This window comes from Trichosurus vulpecula, chromosome 1 (genome assembly GCF_011100635.1).
Source record: "Trichosurus vulpecula isolate mTriVul1 chromosome 1, mTriVul1.pri, whole genome shotgun sequence".
NCBI classification, from domain to species: Eukaryota; Metazoa; Chordata; class Mammalia; order Diprotodontia; family Phalangeridae; genus Trichosurus; species Trichosurus vulpecula.
Window position 1 is genome coordinate 62,474,846 of NC_050573.1, and position 20,662 is coordinate 62,495,507.

The 20,662-nt window shown below is 40.2% G+C and overlaps 2 protein-coding genes across 9 annotated transcripts in view; one reads left to right on the forward strand and one right to left on the reverse strand.

Moving 5' to 3' along the window:
- Window positions 1-5,273, reverse strand: part of MYO9B (myosin IXB) — a 130,027-nt gene extending 124,754 nt beyond the window's left edge. For 6 of the 8 annotated variants that reach the window (XM_036763536.1, XM_036763498.1, XM_036763478.1 and 3 more), the window contains exon 1: window positions 5,100-5,247. The gene's annotated coding sequence lies outside the window, so the exon portion shown is untranslated. Of the gene's footprint in view, window positions 1-5,099 lie in introns of all 8 variants that reach the window. The other 2 variants (XM_036763522.1, XM_036763531.1) reach the window with 1 other exon arrangement.
- A 315-nt stretch (window positions 5,274-5,588) lies between these two features.
- HAUS8 (HAUS augmin like complex subunit 8) overlaps window positions 5,589-20,662 on the forward strand; it is a 29,811-nt gene continuing 14,737 nt past the window's right edge. Inside the window, exons 1-6 of the mRNA XM_036763418.1 lie at window positions 5,589-5,750; window positions 6,613-6,677; window positions 11,905-11,960; window positions 12,874-12,961; window positions 15,176-15,268; window positions 15,376-15,461. Coding sequence (XP_036619313.1) covers window positions 5,722-5,750; window positions 6,613-6,677; window positions 11,905-11,960; window positions 12,874-12,961; window positions 15,176-15,268; window positions 15,376-15,461 — 417 coding nt within the window. The 5' untranslated portion in view covers window positions 5,589-5,721. The remainder of the gene's footprint in view (window positions 5,751-6,612; window positions 6,678-11,904; window positions 11,961-12,873; window positions 12,962-15,175; window positions 15,269-15,375; window positions 15,462-20,662) is intronic.

The window sequence follows — 20,662 nt, forward strand, 5'->3', positions numbered from 1 at the left end:
TAAGCAATGGTAAAAAGTGTTAAGAACCAGAGGTCTGCATTCTCAGAAACTTTTTCTTTAAAATTAGTTTTCAGAATTCAAGCTGAGAAATGTTGTTTCTTCTCTCCAAATTATTTTATAACCTAAAGGATTTCACATATAAAATAATTTTTATATGTAAAAAAAAACATACCTAATTAAATATATGTGAATTGGCCACATTCAGAAACCAGATCTATAGTTCTTGCTATAATATGAAAAATCCACTTCAGACTTTTAAATACAAAAAGTAAAAAAGAGACCACATGTAAATATTTTAAATTAGTTTTTAAAATCTAAAAATGTTTTGTATAATCTCATGTAAAAGTTATAAATTAAATTATTAATTATAAGTAAACAAATCATTCTTGCAAACTTCCTTTAAAAGATGAAAAATAATCACTGTTTAGTTTTAAATTCTATGATCCCATGAACCAAAAAAAAAAAAAAATTAAGCTGGGCAGAGTTGGGATATAACTGAGTCATAACAAGCTAACTTATTAACATGTCATATTAACCAACAGGTCTAATACTTGAATCACTATGTTTATCATAAAGCTCTGTCTGAATAGTCTTAAGTAGGATATGAGTAAAACACAAAATTCATCACTTTTTAAAAAAAATGTCTAAATTACTGAGGTCATTTACATGCCAAAATAAAAATGGGAGAGGAAATAAGATGCCTTCAATTACGGTTCAAAGCTGTTTCTGGAAAGCTGTGGGCTGCCGAATTTGAGTGACACACATTACAACCAAGTAAGGCCCCAGACAAAGCTCTTTGTTAAATCTGTTCAGCATTCTCAGACAGAAGAGTAGGGCTTTTCTTGGTATGGCTAAGAAGCTGACTGTAAAAGCCCAATCAATGTTCATCACTGTGAGAAAGGGCTGCCTGGTACAGACAGGTTTGAAAATGTTTGCACACGGAGTATCACTGTCTTTATAAAGATGGAAAGTAAGAAATGGGGAGGCAGACCAAACTTGTTTTAATCATAGGATCACAGCTCGGGAGAGGTAAAAAAAAAAAAAAAAAGACTTCAGAGAAGATCTCATTTGTAAGGGGAAGAACCTAGAATGTACTGTTATTCAATATCAAGGTAAAGTACAATACTGATCCTTAATGAAAGAAGAGTTAAGAAATGAGAAGCAGGTCAAGAAGTTGGAAGAATAAAATAAAACATATAAGACATAAAGGACCGGAGTACTCTTGAACCCTTGGAGCCAAAAAGTAAATAACAATTAACCTTTGCCTAAGAAAAATCACTACAATGAAAAATAAAGTGTGATAGTGATTAATTTCTTTTAGAGAAAATAAAATTGGAGAATTCCTAATTTTAGAGGGAAGGAAACAACTGAACTCAACATACTTTCAAAGTAGTTTCATAAGATATCCAAATCAGTTTTAAAACAAAAATAAAAATTCTGTCACTTAAAATTTCATCAAATTAAAAAATGCAGTTTTTGTACCTGCTTTCCAAATTAGCTATATTAATTTTTCTCCATTGTCTGAGCTTTGTTTGCATTTAAAAATAAATATTACTTAAGAGAGGTCCCTAATAACAATCAAATTCCTGCTTGGCATTTAAAACTCTTCACAGCAAGGTCCCTTCCAACCTTTCCAGTATTTTTATTCCCTGCTACATACTCCTCCATCCATATATTCTAGTCTACCTACTGTTCTGTCTGTCCATGCTTTTGTATAAGGTGATCCTCAGATCTGGTATGTCCTCCCTCATCATCTCTATCTCCTGAAATCTCTGTTTTCCTTCAAACTCAGTTTCCCTACAAAAACTGCCTTCTATTCATTTTGTATATATTTTCTATATACAAACTCCTATAGGCACACGTTATCTCCATTAGACTGCAAGCTCCTTGAGGGCAGGAACTATTTCAAGTCAAATCAAGCCAACAAGAATTTATTAAGCACCTACTATGTGCTAGGCACTGTACTAAAACCTGGGTATAAAAAGAATTATAAAAATAATCCCTGTCAAGGAACTTGAAATCTAATGGAGGGAGAAAACTGGCAAACAGCTTTGTAAAAACCACATACATATATCAGATAAATTGGAGATAATCTCAGAAGAAAGGCATTAAGGGAGACTGGGAAGGGCTTCTTGCAGAAAGTGGGATTTTAGCTGAGACCTGAAGAAAGACAATGCAAAGATGAGGAGGGAAGGAATTCCAGGCTTTTTTGTCTCTGCACACCCGACATGTCCCAAACCCCATCCCTGGTATATAGCAGGCACAAAATAAATGCTTGTTGACTATTTAGGAGTAATAGCACAGAGCAATGGGAAGTGTACTGGATCTAGGCTTGAATCCTACCTTAAAAACTTATTAGTTGTATAAACATGAAAAAGATACAACTTCTCTGAGCCTCATTTTCCCAGATGTAAAATGGGGATAATAATATTTACAACAACCTATCTCACACATTTGTTGATAGTTCTTTGCAAACTTTAAAGCACCAAGTATGAATATTAAGTACAGAAACAAGCTCCTACAGCAAAGTCAAAGGACAGAAAACAAAACCCAAATATTCTGATCCTAATGTCAACTGCTACATATTCATAAAAGCCAAAGAAAAGCTTTCAATAATCCCTCTACTTTCTATCGATAAAACTAGGATCCCTCTAACCCTCCTACCAAAATCAAAGATAAAAATCTGCAGAAGCAAGTAGGAAGTTTGCTAAATAAAGCCTACTAGATGAAGCTAAAAAAGAAACTCCCCTCTCCCCTTGACTATGCCCATTTAATAGGAGAGAAAATAGAAGAAATGAAGAATTATCTCTCAATCAATGAATTTCAGAGTTAGAAAGAATCTCAAAAGACATCTAATCCAACTTGTACCAGAACAGGAAGCCTCTCCTACAACGAACCCACCAAGTGGTCAGCATGGCCTGTTCTAGTAAGGGGAAATCCATTACCTTTCAAGGTAGGTCCTTCCACTTCTGAATGGCTCTGAGATTTTTTTTTTCCTTATGTAAAACTTGAATCAAAAACTTCAAGAACACAATCCTGTGCCCCCACAAAGTGTTCTTTTCTCTAAGCTAAAAACCTCCCTATGCCATCCATGGTCTCCAGTCCTCCCATCATCCCGGCTGTCCTCTTTATCAGTGTCAATTTTAAAATGTGGCACATAGAAGTGAATAAAATACTCCAGATGTGGCCTGACCAGAACAGAACAGGCCTACCAACTCCCCAAGCCTGGACACTATGACTATGACACTATGCAGTCCAAATTATCTTTTTTTGGCTGCCATGCCACACTGTTGACTCAAACTGAGTATGCAGTCTACTAAAAGTCCCAGATTTTTTTTCACAACTTTCATCTAACCAGGACTTCCTTATATTGGACTTATGAAGTTGATTTTTTTAAGCGAAGAATTTTATCTTTATTAGACTTGGTCCATTGTTCCAGACTGTTAAAATTTTTAAAGATCTAAGTTAATTATACAAAGAATCTATTTTAAAATTGCTATAGACACATCATCTTACCCATTGAGAGCAGCAAGTTCATTGCATGACAATCATGAGCAAGAAAACCAATCTAGCTATAACCGGAAAGCCCATCTAGCAGTTAAGCAGACTCAATTTCTTTTTTACTCAAACTCTGGCGAAGAAGTATATTGGAGCTATTCTGGTACTATTTCTAAGGCACCTGTACACACAACATTTAGGTCACTACTTAAAAAACAAAGCTGAGATATGCAGTACAGTCCTTTACTTCGCGGGGCATATTTCCTGAGAGCAGCCTGGATTAATAAGAGGCTAGGAAAAAAGGAGTGAATGGAAAGTGCCTGCCAATTGTGCTTCAGTATAGGTTGAAGAAGACTGACCTCATCCAGGGTTGGGAGGTAGCCTCAATGACAGATTTCCTGTGACTCCGGGCCATTGGCTCAATTATACTGACTTAAAGACAAAGCTTTCCTACAGCCACAACACTGAAACGGTCTCCCACCCCCTTTCACCAAACTGTCACTGGTAAAACAAGTTTCCAGCAGGAGAGGGATCCTACGCCCACCGAATAGCATTTGGTCGTCCCGGTTCCCCCCGCCCCAGGCCCAGGTGAATACACCCTGGCAAAACTAAGGACCCTATACCCCAGCACTGGAACCCTAGAAAAAGCTGACAATCAGAGACACTTTGATTTGTGTCCTGGAGCAATCATTCCAAAAGCGGCTATTAATCTCCAGCTATGCGTGTCAGGCACAGGGCTGCTTTGGGGATACAAAGACAAAAACTACAGTTCCCTGGCATCTCTCCCCAAACTCTGAGTGTCATTGTCTGAACTGCTCCCTCACCACTCAACTCCATCTTCTTCAGATGCACTTTTCCCTCAACTGCACCCAAACGAGTCTTGGGGGAGGAGAAGTAATTTCTCTTTCAGAACCCCCCCCCCCCCCAGTTCTCTTCTACATCTCTATAAAACTACCTCGCGTCCCCAGTCTTTCTAAAGGTTCCCCTGCTCCCCGCCCCTTCCTTCTCTAGGGGCCCCCACCCGCACCTCATTTCCTTCTTAGGACTTCTCCATCCTCTCCTCGGCTCCCTCTCAGGGGATCCCCCTACCCAATTCCTAGGTGAAGCCCCCTCTTCTTCCTGGGGCCCCCACCTCTTTACCTCTCAAGACCCCCCCCTCCCTCTCCTCACTCCCCATTCCCCTGTTTCCTTCCCTTTGGACTCCCCTTCCCCTCCCCCACCTGCTCAGTACAACCCCCCCACCCCGCCCGCCCCTTCTACTTCTCCCCCTTCCCCACTTCTCCATTCCCGTTGCCCCCTCCTCTCGTCCCTCCCCCTTTCTCAGCACTCCCCCTATCCCGCCCGCCCCTCCCCACTTTCTCCCCAGTTCCCCACCCCCCCTCCCCAGCACTCCCCCCTATCCTGCCAGCCCTTTCTCAATCTCCCCCTCCTTCCTCATCCCCGCCGCCCCTTCCCCTCCTCAGCACTCGGCCCGGGCCTCAGGCTCTCCCCCGCGGCTCCCCCGGGGCGCTCAGCCCAGCTCGGCCCCGCGCGCCGCCGCCCCCGCGGCCCCGGCCCCTCTCCCCGGTTCCGGAGCGGCGCGTTGTCACCGGCAGACTCACCTCAGCAGCGGCCGAACCGGAGCGGGATGTGAATAGCAGCAGTGACTGCGGCAGCAGCAGCAGGGGCCTGTCCCCCCGCCATCCCCTGGTCGGCCCGCCCGCCCCCCAGAGGCTCGGGCTCCTCCCGGCGGCTAAGCTCGCAGCCCCCACTCAGCGACTCACTTCCGGGTTCCTGAGGAGGAGGGGGAGAGTGAGAGCAAAGGAGGGGAGGAGGGGGGGGCGGGGCGCGTTGGGGGTGGGGGAGGAGGGAGGAGGGAGGGAGCCGCAGGCGAGGAAAGGGAAGGAAGTGTCGCCCGCGGGCGTGGCCTAGCGGCCTGAGGACGCTGCGCCCCACCTAGGGGCGAGACCAAATATGAAAGTAGGGGGAGAACAACCCTCAAGGGGAAAAATGAGCCCTTCCAGGACAAGCCGAATCTCTGTTCTGAACCTATTCTGAGTCGTTTAATGGAGATGTCTATTCTGCTCTATTGGTCTAGTATCTGCACAAAACAGCAGGCCTCGTACTCTGGGGGAATTCCTGGTTCCACCCTTCTGGGAATGGTCTCGCCCACACCTCGGGGCGGGGCCGAAGCTCTCCGCGGCTCCACTGAGCTCCGCAACAGTTCAACGGAGACGCGGGAAAATGGCGGAGCACCGTTCCAAGACTTTGGGGTGAGTGGGTGGGCTACTGACTGACTGACTGATTAACCGACCGAAGAAGAGGAGGAGGAAGGGGCGGACACCGCGCGAAGGAGGCCAAGGTCTTTGCGGGCTGATGGGGAAGCGTGGAGGGCGAGGTCTGAGGCGGGCCCCCGGAGGGCCTCCCCGCTGCTATCTCGGAAACCCCGAATCCCTCGTCCTCTAGCCCCTTGGACTCCCAGTGCTGTTACTCAGGGCAGGCCACGGGGTGCGGAAGAGAGAACTGGGTTTGCATCCTGGCTTACTGGCTCTGGCCAACGCCTCCCTTTCCCCCGGGCTTCAGTTTACTCCTCTGTAAAGGTAGAGGCGAGCCTGACTTAGTTGACGGAGTGCGGGGCTGGAAGAACCCAGGAAGCCCTGGGCTTGGATCCCACCTGACACTTGCTAATAATAGCGATAACTTTTATTTATGAAGCGTTTTGTGGCTACATATTTATGTGGCGTTTGCGAAGCGCTTTCCCAATATCATTTTGACCTCACAACAACCCTGGGAGATGTGTGCTGTTATGAACCCTATTTTGCAGAGGAGGAAGCAGAGGGTCAGACAGGCACCCAGGATCACACAGCTATTAAATATCTGAGATGAGGTTTGAACCCAGGTCTAATCTTACACCCATCGACACCCAACTGCCCCAATTTGCTAGTAGTGTGACCCAGGACAAGTCACTTAACCTCCCTGAGCCTCACTTAACTTATTTGTAAAATGAGGGGGTTGGACTGGCAGGTCTCTAGGGGCCCCTGTGGTTTTAAATCTTCAGTCAAATGACACCTCATCTTTGAAGTTCCTCCCAGCTTTAAGTCCGGTGAAGCCAGTGTTGTGCTTGTGCTGTTTCAGGTCTTTCTCGGAAGCCGAACGTAGTGTCTCAGGGAACTCCAAGGCCAAAGGGAGAAGAGTACCAGGTGAGTCAGAAAGGGCAGGGTGGGACAGTGGGATGAGCCGTGGGCTTGGAAGTCAGGAGGTGAGTGTTTGAGCCCTGGCTCTGATAGGGGTGACTTTGGACAAGTCACACTTCTTTGGAATTAAGTAGCTATAAAAGAATAAGGGAAGTAATGCTTGTGCTACCTAGCCCCCATCCTGGATTGTGAAGAAAGTGCTGGATTTGGAGCCTACTGCTATTTGTGTTACCTTGGGCAAGTCATTTAATCACTCTGAACCTCAGTTTCCTAATCTGTACATAACTGGATTAGATGATTTATAAAAAACCTTTGCTATTTTAAGCCTTATGATGTCATGACTTCAAAGCCCTATGTATTTGTGGGCTGTTACTGAATTCTGTGCTCTAAGGGCCCTTCCAGATGATAATGTAGGAGGTTATGTGGGCCATTCTAGATCTTAAAGAATCACAAAATCTGAAATTAGGAAAGGAACTTCAGAATCTTTTTAGCCAAACTCATATCTGGTGAAGAATCCCTTCTATAATGACAATAATAAGGATATTCAGCACTTTGCTTGAAGACCCTCCAGTAAGGAATAGTTTATTACTTGCCAAGGCTCTCCATTCAATTTTGGGGAAGGCTTATTTTAGGTCAGTCCTAAATCTGACCTTTCAACTTCACCCTTTTTCACCTGTTCTGCTTTCTGAGGCCAACAGCTATCTCTTCCACATGGCAAGTCTTCAAATACTTATTACAACTCTCATTCCCCCTCACATCTTCTTTTCTACAGGCTAAACATCTCAGTTCCTTTGCCTTTTCCATATATGATATGATTGTGATACGGAAATTTAGTTGATCTTGTTAAACTGTTCCTTCCTTACAGCCTGAGCTTGTTTTGCTGGTTCTTCATGTCTTACCCAACTAACCATGAATGCCCCCCGAGGTTCCATCTTGGGCCCTTTTGTCTTTTCCTTTTATACTAGGGGTTCATAGCTTTTCTTGTGTCATGGACCCTTTCTGTAGTCTAGTAAAGCCTATGGTCCCTTTATGCAAAATGTTTTTAAATGCATAAAATAAAATACATAGGATCATAAAGGATTAAATTAATTACAATTACATTAAAATACAGTTATCAAAATTATTTTGAAAATAAGCTCGTGGACCCTCAGTTAGGTACCTCAGCTCTCAACTGTCTTATTTGGTATTCTCATTAGCTGCTATGAGTTCAGTTGTCTCTATGCAAATGACTCCCAGATTTCCATCCCTGGCCTCTCTCCTGAGCTTCAATGATGTGTTATTAATTGCCTTTTGGACACCTTGAACTGTATGTCTCATAGGCATCTGAAACTCAACATGTCCAAAACAGATCTCATCATCTTTTCCCCCTAAACCTTTCCTTTTCCCAAACTTTAGTGCTACTGTCAAGGATACTGCCATTTTCTCAGCCATTTAGGCCCATAACCTCAGTGTTATCCTTGATTCCTTAGTTTTACTACATATATCCAATCTTTTAAGAAATCTTATAATTTCTTCTCTCACAACATCACTTGTAAACATTCTTTTCTTTCCTTTGACATAGCCACAACTCTAGTTCAAGCACTCTCTCTCTACTAACCTATTGCATTAGCATTCTAACTGGCCTTCAAGCTTCTCTAGGTTCCAGTTCGTCCTCCACTTGGCTACCAAGATGATTTTTTTCAGTGTAGTTCTGATCATGTCAACCTCCCCTGCTCAGTAAGCTCCAGTAGCTCCCAGTTACTCCCTGGATCATATATAAAGTCCTCTGGCATTTAAAGCCCCCTTCCTAACTTTCCAGTCTTCTAAACCTGACTCTATTCTTTACAGTGTACAATCCAGCTACACTCACCTGTGTGCTATTCCTTACGCAGGATACCCCATCTCTTGTCTCTTTGCTTTTGCACTAGCGATCTCCCATGCCTGGAATGTTCTACCCCCTCCTCTTCCCCTTCCCCTCTTAATTTTCCTGGCTTCCTTCAAACTCAACTCAAATCTCACCTTCTGTAGGAGACTTTTCCCAGGCCTGCCAAGGTGCTAACACTTGACTGTTGATCCTCCATCTTGTCAGTGTTCTTCCTAAAATGTGGCAACCAGAACTGAACACAATACTCCAAATATTTTGACCCCTATAGAATACAGTGGTACTATAATTTTTGTAGTCCTGGGCACTAAACATCTTTTTAAAATATAATATTTTATTTTTTTCCCCAATTATTTGTTAAAATAATTTTAAAACCTTTTTTTTTTGGAAGTTTTGAGTTCCAAAATCTATCCCTCCCTCCCTTTCCTTCCCCCTCCCTGAGATGGTAAGCAGTCCAATGTAGGTTATCATGTAAAAACATTTCCATATTAGTCATTTTGTTCAAGAAGACTCAAATTAAAAAAAGAAAGAAAGTGAAAAATAGCATGCTTCGGTCTGTATTCAGATAGTAGCAATTCTTTTTCTGGGGGAGGATAGCATGCTTCATCATGAGTCCTTTCAGATTGTCTTGGATCGTTGTATTGCTGAGAATAGCAGTCATTTGCAGTTTTTCATCGTACAATCTTGCTGTGTACAGCACTGTGTCACTGTGTACAACATTTTCCTGATTCTGTTTACTTCACTTTGTATCAATTCATGTAAGTCCAGGTTTTTCTGAACTCATCCTGCTTGTCACTAAACATCTCTTAATGCTGCCTGAGATTATGTTAGTTTTTTGACTGACATGTCACAGTGTTGACTCTTACTGTACTGATAATCAACTAAAATCCCTTGGTGAATTATTCATCTCGAGTTGAACTGTTGTCTAGCCTAGTCTCACCTATCCTGTACTTGTGAAGTTGATTTTTTGAACCTGTGTAAAAATTTACATTTATCCCTATTAAATTGGACATAATGTTCTAGCCTATGAGAACTTTCAGTCCTGTCATTTAGTATGTTAGTTATGCTTTTCACATTTGTGTCAGGCAAATTCGATAATCTTATATCATCTTTGATATCATCTAGATCATTGGAGAAAATATTAAAACAGTTCATAGCTAAGCCTACCTGGGACACTAATCTAGAGGCCTCTTTCTAAGCTGATGTTGAACCATTAATGACTACTCTTTGTGTCTGAGCGTTAACCAGTTTTGAATCTGCATAACTACTATCATTTAGTAGCCTATGAGATTTTGTCAAATGCTTTGTTGAAATCTGTGTGAACTCTCTATAGCATTCTTCTGATTTAATGTCTGATAACTGTCAAAAAAGAAAAGTGGCTAGCTGGGCATAACCTGTGTCTGGTAGAACATGTGGTGCATTGTGAGCACTGGTTTTTCTACATGGTCATTAACCATCTCTTTAACAATACATTCTAGAATTTTGACAGCTTTTCAAGTCAAGCTTACTGGCTTGTAGTTTACAAACTATTCCTAGTCTGGGAAATTGGAACAAATTTGCTCTTCTTCATTTCTATGATGCCTATCTCATTTGCGATCTTTCACAGGTCTATTGGAGGCTTAGTAATCACATTTGCCTGTACTTTGAATTACTAATTCATAGAGTCTAAGGACTTGAAGTCATCAAGGGTAGGCAGCTGTTGTTCCTTTTTTACTTCTCCCTTTTTAATCAGCTTTTTGCCTTTTGAAGGCCCAGATCAGCACTCCATTCACGGGTCTCATCCTACTACTTCCATGGAGATTACATTTGCCTCCTTGCATTGGTGTTTTTAGTTGATGTTTCTTACCCATACTTCATGCATTTGTGTATAGCCCTTTGAAGCCATGGGCTTTATTATTTGTTCTTTTCTTGGATTTTTCTTTCTCTTATGAATTTTATTGTGTGGTTGGTTTGTTTGCAGTTCCTATATTTTAGAAACTCTACAGTCTCCAGCCTGGAAAATATACATAGACAACTTTTCTCTCTTATCTTTTTAGTTTTATTTCCTTTATGTTAGATCTATAAGAGTCCAGGAAAAGACATTGTTACCAGCTTTTTTTAGTTGCACTCCATCCTTGGAGTGGGCATCCTTTTGCCCAGAAATCTGTCATTTCTATATTTTATTCTGTGGTCCAGAAATCCAAATCTCTTTCTCAGATACCATCCTTTTTGGGGGGGCGGGGGTAAGGAAAGCACTGTTTTTTAAAATATTTTTCCCCCAATTACATGTAAAAACAACTTTAACATTCTTTTTTCAAATTTTGAGTTCCAAATTCCCTCCCTCCCTTCCCCCCTCATTGAAAAGACAAGCAGTATGATATAGGTCATACATATGTAGTCATGCATTTCCATGTAAATCATGTTGTGAAAGAAAGCACAGACCAAAAAAAAATAAAGAAAAAGTATGCATTGATCTGTATTCAGACTCCATCAGTTCTTTCTCTGGAGATGGATAGCATTTTTCATCATAAGCCTTCAGAATTGTCTTGGATCATGGTATTGCTGAGAATAGCTAAGTTATTCACAGTCAATCATCATACAATATCATTGTTACTGTATACAATGTTCTCCTGGTTCTGCTCATTTCATCTTACATCTGTTCCATGCAAGCCTTTGCAGGTTTTTCTGAGAGCATCCTGCTCGTCATTTCTTGTAACACTATAGTATTCCATCACAATCACGTGTAGCGACTTGTTCATCCATTCCCCAATTGATGACATCTCTGATATCATCTTCTTAAGAAAGAGTTCATTTCCCAAGTCTTCCTTTCTCTCTTAAAACGCTTGTCTTCAATTGGCTGCAGGGATAAAAACACATGGTGGCCTCTAAGCTTTATTTATCCAACAATTATTAATGAATCACATTTGCATAGCATTTTAAGGCTCGCAAAGATTTTTCCTCACAACAACTCAGTGCAAGTAGTTTTATTCCCATTTTACAGGCTAGGACACAGGCTGTGAGGGATTTAAATGACATTCAGATTTAAATGACATCTTCATTACACACCAGTAAGTGTTAGGGGTAGGTTTAGAAACTGAGTTCTCCAGACTCCAGGGCCAGCATTGTATCCAGTATGCCACACACTACCGCTTTCTTAGTTGATACTAAAGTAAGTTTCTGATATGAACATAAGAGAACTATTATTCTGGAGAAAGATAGCTAGCAGAATAGCCAAGTGTCTAAAGAGGTTGTGGGGTGATTTTGAGGAGGAGGGTAGGGCAAATTAAAGTATTGCTGCTTTAGTTTGATTGAAGTAAAAAATTATTGTCCAGTATGAAGTGTGTGCTATAGATGGAAGTGTTCTGATAATCACAGTATTCTTTGTCTCCACAGCTGGAAGAATAGTAGAGTCTCGGTATTTGCAGTGTGAGAAGAAAAAAGTTGTTAAGGTGATAATGTTATTTATTTCTCTAATTTATTTCTGTAAAGGAGATAGGCTTTGGTTCGATATAAGAATACTTCAAAGCTGTTTGATAATGGACTAAGTTACTTTGTCAGAAAGTACGTTCCCCTTATTTAAACAGAATCAGGGAAGACATTTACTTTTTAAGCAGGAGTTTGGACTATGAGCCATTTAAATATGAGATTCTGTCATTCTGAATAAGAGAATCTTACATTTTCTGCCAAATTTCATTCTTTACTTAAATGTTTTTAATGTCCATTGTTATAGTTGACCCTTTTATAGCTTCTTAAAAGAGAAAGATTTTATTTTTAATCTCTTAGTTACTTCCCAACTGGTCTTATATTGAAATAGGTCCACCCTCTATTGATAGAGTAAGCTTCTACTTAGGAAATTTTGGAATTAAACCTTTATGTGGAGGTAGTTTTAGTTCTCCTTTTAGTTTTTAAAACAGAACATTGAAATTAAGTATTGAAATGGGAATGGCCAAGGGAATAAGTCAGATTTTATCAGCGATATCGGCCAAGTGCAGCAATTAGAATTTCGGGGAAAAAATCTTTGTTTCTGTGAAGATATTTTCATTATTTTAAACTGTTCAGAGGACGTGATAATACTTTTGATTAGATTAATTAACTTTGTAATAGCAGTGTTTTACATCACCTTTGTTTTAAGGGATTCACGTGAAGCTCTAGAAGGTTGTATGTGGATTGGTCACTGGTTTTAGAGGATTTATTGTGTCAGGATTAAATTTTAGAGTGCCTTGCATATACTAGGTAATCAATAAATGTTTGAATAAATGAAAAAAAATTGGTTGAGTAAGAAAAAGATAACTGTATTAATATATTTCAGTACTTTAAAGATGGTATCTTAGCCACTTTAAAATTTTTTTTTCTTATTGACAGGCACTTGCATCTGATACTTCCATCAACAGTTCCAGTGGGAAACAGACTGAAAGTGGAAAAAAATCTGTGTCTCAGAAGGGTAGTACAGGTAGTGTATAACATTGAGGGGGATGTTTTAAGTCACCCGGTGGGGCCAAGTAAAATTCCTAAATTAATAATTTAAGCTCTAAATAAGTCTGAATGGTGAATCTTGCTCTCCAGTAAGAGTCTAAGCTCTTCTGCCTTGTGGCCCCTCCTTTTCCTACAACGCCTCTTGTTTCTTTTCATACCTGTTCATTCTCCCTCATAAAAGCCACGATACTGCCCACTTCCAAGCTATAGCTAATACTTTTTTTCCTCCCTGTCCCCTTACCCCTAAATGCCCTCTGTCTTATTCTCTGCTAAGTTGAATCCTAACCATCTTTATACTTCTATCAAACTTCTTTTTTTTTTTTTTTGCAACTACTTTAGCTTACACCAAACCTGTCTCCTTAAATTCTTAATGCACTTAGTGCCACACTTTGTTCTCTATGTATACTAGTTTTCTCTCCAACTATTGTAAGCTCCTAAAGGACAGGAGCTATGCATGTCTTTTGTCTCTTTTTCAGACTTTGCAATTTACTGCAACACTTTTACTTCTCAGGTCCTCTGCCTCCTCATTGAAAGTTTATATAGCAGGGTGACACTCAGCATTAATTCAGAAAGGTTACGCAACTGTTTTCTTTTAAATCCTTAGGTTGATATCTCTAAATAGAACCCATACTCTTAAGCCAGTACCAAGTTCTTTGAGGATAGTGACACCATCTTATTTTTTCATGTTTCTCCTAGCACATAGAGTAATCTAATGTCAATTAAAATAAGGCTTGAGTCTCTAAGGCTTGGGTCCCTCCTTCTAGGTATATCTTTTACCTGTCCTTCAAGGCTACCTGATATTGTGGTAGAGCATAAGAAGAATTGAGGTGACAATCAAGACTATAGTTAAGTGACTTCTGGTTTCTAAACTTTTGCAACTGAAGTTCTTTAGTTAGAACTTCTGTATTTTGGCAGCTTTTTAAAAATACAATCCTAAATTTAAATTTCCAAATTAAATTTTAGTTTTAAAATTGGTGGGATGATTTTTAATGCATTTGCTCACTAAAAGGGCATTTGATAATTTTTGTTGTATTGAAATGTCAAGTTATAATTTTATTGAACCTTGTATAGTTTTATTAAGAAACGTTATTCTCAAAGCTCTTCTAAATTCTGTTAGGATAAAGTAAACTTGTTAAAAGGTTAATGATTATTATAGTTATTGTCTTTTGTTCAGATTTATGGTCCAAAAGAATTGTGGTAGCTCAGTGAATAGAGTACCAGCCCTGGAGTCAGGAGGACCTGAGTTCAAATCCAGCCTCAGACCCTTGCTTTACACACTTACTAGCTGTTTGACCTTGGGCAAGTCACTTAACCCCAACTGCCCTGCCTTCCCCCCTCAAAAAAAAAGTTGTGATTTTTTGTACTTTATAAATATTTTATTCCAGTCTGTGCTAAAATTGAAGGGGGTGGTCCTTGAGAAAACCTTCTCTGACCCTCACCCTACTATAATTGTTCTCTATGAATAGTGTCAAGGAGGCAAGTGATATAGTGAAAAGAGCTGGGTGACCTTTGTGACCTTGGGCTTGTCACCTGTCGACCTGCTCTCCTCCTGTGAAGATAGTGAGATTGGATTAGATGATCTCCAAGGTCCCCTGCAACTCTTAAGAATCTATGAATGCACTTGAGCTTACTGCTCCCACCCAATAGTACACATTTAGGCATTTTCCACATGCCTTTAATGTATGGTTTTCCAAAATTAAAACAGTATTGAATAAAAATTAGTATGGGAAGTGAAAATGAGATTGATAAGGGGCGATTTCAAGAGAATATTTTGGCTAAATGAGAAGGCAGGAACTACATATAGTAAAGAAAAAAATAGAATGAAGGGTGAAAAAATTGTTTGCATGTAAAACTGAGGTCATATATTAGAAATTTCCTCAATGCTAGAGAACTTTCCTCAAAAAATAACATAAAGGGGTCATGCTAGGATTGGATTTTCATCCTTTTAGTTGCAATTTTTCAGAAACATTTCTGTTTCTGAAAATCTAAAAGACCATTTGCTGAGAATTTTACTAGGCCAAATAAGTATTTACGAAGTCTAAGAATGTAGGGGAAAAAAAGGTTTTGTTTTTGTGGGGAGTTTTGCATGTTTATTTTGAGTAAGGTTATATTCTCCTTCCTTATCTAAATTATGTTTCTTCTCATTGGCCTTTTATGAGCTAACTTTCAGGAATTTCTGCTTGGTCATTAGATAATAATCAAATTGAAAAGGATGATTTGCAATCAACTCTGTTAGAAGGACACAAAACTTCCCCTCCTGATCTGGATCTTTCTGCTATTAATGGTAAACAATTCTCTTCAGATCTACTTTATTGCCTTAGTTTGGAATAAAATATGCATTCTCTGCGTTTTGTAAAATTGTGTTAAAATATTCTTCTTTGTTTGATTTAGGTAAAAGTCTCAAGAAAAAGATTCCGCAATTAGCCAATAAAGCTAGTACGGCACAAAATTCCAAAACACCAAAAAAACACAACACAGTAAGTGTTTTGAAGAAAAAAAAAATACTCTAAGGGAGGGGGGTCTTAACCTTGGGTCCATGAATTTGGATGGGAAAAAAAGAAATCTTTATTTTTAGTATTCTTTAACTGAACTTTAGCATTTCCTTAAACACAGCATTTTCTTCATTTATTTAAAAAACATTATTCTAAGAAAGGTATATAGACTTCGCCAGCTTGCTGAAATTATTCAAGACACAAAAAAGGTTTCAAACCTCTGCTATCCTGCTATGAAGAGATAAAGTATCTTTGTCACTAATTCAACAAACATTTGACTATCAGTGTGTACTTAGGACTATGCCGGATACTGAATAACGTAAGAAAATTATTCATGTTCTCAAAGAATTGGGAAGACATACATATGAAAAAGAACATTTAGGACAGAGTTCAGGATGCAGTGTTATCCCAGTGAGCTGTGCGGCTACAAAACATGAAGCACTCTGAACCAACCCATGGGGCAACTGGAAGCAGAATGGGCTGGTGCAGTTTGGCCATAGCCAAAGGCAGGAACCAGAAGCTGTGCTTTGGAGCAAAGACATTAGACCAGAAAGACCATGGGCAGGGGTCCTGAGGTTGTTGCCCCTTAGTTATTTAGGGGATCAGATGAAGACCTTCAGCCAATTAAATGAACCCTCTAATGCAATGGCAAAACTTTTGTTGAACACTGTGCTAAGGGCTGAAGATACAGACAGGACTGAGGACTTCCCTTCTCATAAGGAGGTCATATTCTGTAGGGACAGACAGTATGTAAAGCAGGGCTTGTGTTTGCCTCACAGCAGAGAGATCAACCACATAGTACCTGCTGCTGGGTTCTGGCAGGGGAAGGGCCCAGTAGATGCTGAGGCCTCACAGACTGGCATGGGAGTGGGACCTTGTCAGACCCTCACTAGTGAAGCAGGAGGCCTTTTTAGTCAAGTTCCAGTATATGACTGAGGATTAACTAAATGTTGTAGGAGAGGACCAGTGACATCAGGAGGGGGATGTCTTGACTTGCAAATGAATTGGATTTAAGTGAGGCAGAGATGTGCAGAGTCATCCACTTCACTCTCTCCTTTAGAGTCGTAGGAGTCCAGTGACAAGACATAGATCAAACCGCTGGCAATGGCCTCTGATGCAGTGGGAGGCCTTGGCTTTTTTAAGCTAAGGTCTTTCCCAGGTCTCTTTGTCTGAGGCAACATCCATTCAGTGATTAAAGGCTAGGTAAGAATGGAGGCAAAAGATGGCCTAGTTTTCCTTCACAGAAGCATCAGTCTGGGAGGAGAAGACCCTCAGAGTTTCTGGCCAGAACAGAAACAATTGCTATTTACACTCACTCTGCTTAGATAAGTGACATAGAATGTAAATGGTGCAGGGATTAGAGATGGGAGACACATAATGGGGAAGGAAAAGCAGGACTCAAAGACTGGGAAGGATCAAGGACAGGTTTTTCATTTTCACCTTTCAGTAATAATTATCTGTTATGTACGTAGTACCTAAGGCTTACAAAGCACTTAACATGTATGTTGTTATTTGGTCCTCCCAGTAACCCTGAAAGGCGGCAGCTTCAGTGACATCTGTTTTGTAATTGAAGAAGCTGAGGCTGAGAGGCAAAGTGACTTGGTCATCACTCATAAATAGCAAAACTGGGGCTTGAGCCCCATCCCTCCAGTGTTCTTCCTGCTGAAAACTGCTGCCTGGTCTAGTGGAAGGGACACTAGAATAATAGAATTGGGGATTTAAAAATAGAGTAGTTCCAGTTAGAGTTAGTACAGCCCCATTTATTTACAAACATTCAAATATTTGTGTAAAAAGAATTCAGATTAATCAGGCCTAAGCAGAAAAACAAAAGACATTAAGAGTCCATATTCCTATAGAGAAGACTCCTAAGAACCTTGTACCTAGATCAGAAGTGGAAAACCTGCAACCTTCAGGCCACATATAGCCTTCTAGATCCTTAAGTGTGGCCTTTTGACTGAATCCAAATTTTACAGAGCAAATCCTTTAGGATTTAGGCCACACTTAAGGATCTAGAAGGCCACATGTGGTCTGAAGGTGGAAGGTTCCCCATCCCTGGCCTAGACCTATATAAAGTACAAATTTATCAAATTCTTATGTCCTTATACTTCTTTAAAGATCCATGATTTCATCCATGAGGATATTCTACAAATGCAGTTTATAAACCCCTTCATACTATAGTTGGTTTTGTGAATTGCTGTATTCAAAAAACCTTCATAGTCTAGTGACCAGCCTTCTGGAAAAGACCCTTTCTAAGCCTAACTAGGTTAATCTTCTGACAGTAGATGAAGTGTTCCTCAGCAGGCCTGTACTTAAGCTTTCCTAGCTTTGCTGGGCCTGGCAGAATTTGCCTTCACTAGTAAGTCCTTGGATATGTAAGCATCATTGCCACCTTTGTCAACGTGGAAGATACTTACTGTATCTAACAAATCTGAAGTCTAAAGCCAAGCCCAGCAGTTTTATTTTGGTCAGAAATAAAAATAACAGCAGCTGGAGTTTTGTGATCTGGTGCTTTAATTACAAAGTCCGGGGACTCTGGAGCAGTCAATGTCTGCCTCATTTTTTTCTTTCTCCTCTCATCTTCTGCACATCAGCAATAACAGTTTGTACACAAGGCATAAGAAGGCATAAACGGATTTAAGACAAAAATGGCTGACTCTAGTTTTGCCAACTTAATGTTAAAAAAAAATCTGCTTTTCCTGAATGAAGTTCTGTTTTAGGGCATATGTAGGAATTGTATTAGGGAAATATGTAACACATTTAAGAAGTGAAATCTTTATGTCTATAGTTGGTTCATGTCTATGATTTATATGTTTATAAGCATAAATTCTCACACTGTGAAACAGAAGAAACTTCCCTAAAGCAAATATGTTAAAGAATTGATGAATTTTTTAAGAAATAATTTTCAAATTATTAGTTTGAGTACCAGTTTCTCAGACATATACAATTATATTTGGTGCCCTAGAGTAATGCATTTAGCCCATGATATCCATGTTCGTACTTGTCTCCCTAAACCAGTAAATTCAACCCTCAAGCCCTGCAAAACATTAGGAAACCTGTTTCCCCTGATCAGGATTCCTGACTCCAAACTGCCACTCAGAGACGTAGGCATTTTATGTAAAGCAGACATTGATGTTATTAGGGAGAGAGATAACTGGGGAAAAGGAGTAGAACCTAGTTCTTATGTTCTGTTTCATAGAATCTCAGTCACATGGGATTTGTCTAGTCAAGCCACAGTGATATCTCTTCCATGGCTCTTGACTTATTGGTGCTTTTCCTTAATCTGTGGGGTGGTAGCTATCATTCTTTCTCATTGAATTGGGCTTCCAGGAGTCAGACTATATATGTCTAGGGAATTCATTCAACACGTACCACTGTCTTCCACTGAATTGCTGTTACAGGATAGCTTGAGGATTTTCATAATCCTTCAAAGTGTGTTAGCTAATTCAAGTGGGCCACAGTGGAATCTCTTGGGTCCTTCAGGGTTAATAAGGTGCTTTTGACATAGAACCAATGTTCTCATGGTAACCTAGCCCAACTTAGTCTTTTCCAGTAGGTATTTTTTAGAGAATCCCATAGTTATGGTAAAGTGGAAAGAATTCTGAACTTGTAGTCAGGAGAGGCCTGGGTTCAGATTCCACCTCTGCTACTTACTGTGTTTCTTTTGGTAAATTATTCAACATTTTTTTGAGCCTCAGTTTCCCTACCTTTAAAAATGAGGGTAATGATGCCTATACAGGGTTAGTGTGAAAATCAAATAAGAAGATATATGTAATGTGCTATATAAATGACAGCTGTTATTTATGCCGACTAATTTTCTACCTCATATTTGCTTTTTCTCTTCCCTAATAATAGTAATAATAGCTTCCAATTATATAGTGCTCAAAGGTTTGGAAGCCACTTTACATGCATTATCTCATTTGATCATCACAACCCTTTGAAGTAGATGCCATTATAATCCCTATTTACAGATAAGAAGACTGAAGCTAGCTCTGAAAGGTAAATTGACTTGGCAAGGGTCACTCAGCCACTAAGTCTTCTAATCCTGCAGAGTATAGGTCTTTCTGATTCCAAGTCTAGCACTCTCCTCACTATTGCATATGTATTTTCTTCACTGTAAAAGTGCTTGGCAGCAGAGGAATTCCTACTGACCACTGAATTCTAAAATCCAAGATTTTTGTTTTTTGGTGTCATGATGTTACACAGCTGTTGTAACCTTCTGCCTGAGGCTTGTAGCATTGCTTCCCTCACTTCTGCATCCTTTCCCTAGCCTACCTTCTTTCACCAGGGAAACCCTGTTCTCCATCTATTGACGGAATGCAGTTCAAGATCATATATCCCTTTCCCCCCTCTATGCCTAGAGGGAGACTCTTGTTCCCTGCCCAATAGTGGAACAAAAAGGCCAGGCTCTACCATGTCTGGTGTTACACTAACTTATTCTTACCCTGGCTTTGTGGGTGCTTGGTTCTTGTTCTCTGAAGTACCTTTTTCTAGAATTTTTTATAAAGTCAGCAGTTTGAACTGTCATGTGTAAGACAGTCAGATGCATCTGTGATCTCATTGATCTGGAAGTTCTCTCCAGCAATATAGGCTGGGATGCCTCTATGCCTGCCCATTTTGTGAACCTTTTGTCCACATCCTTCCATAAATTCTTCAAGGAAGGCCATCCAGGGTGTTGGAGGCATAGCAGGTTTCCAGGGGAGTCCTCTGGCTCTGCGCTCATCTCTTTTCTCTTGCCTCCCTACCAGCCCATCTTCTGTCCTACAGTTCTTTGATGACCTCTGAATTCCTCATTGTTTATGTTTCAGGCTGCTCATTCACTATGCACTTCATTGTTCTTGGTGTGGTGGCATTTTTATTTCAGTAGAGACCATTGTATTCCACGTAGAATAAGAATTCCCTTTCTAATAATGATTTAGAACTGTACTTGGAAAAGAAAATTTCCTTTAAGGTGGAGACTTTTTCCTTTTTATCTTTGTTTCCTAAGCACCTAGCACAGCTCCTTGCTCATAACCATTTTTTAATAGATATTTATTGTTACGTTGTTTTTATATCACCTATATTTCTCCCCTGGGACCTTCTACCTCCTCCCAGAGAGCTATCCCTTATAACAAATAAGTTCAGGAAAACCATTCAGTACCACAAAAGAGTCTGTTATATGCAGTGTTCTACCCCTAGTGGACTTCTCC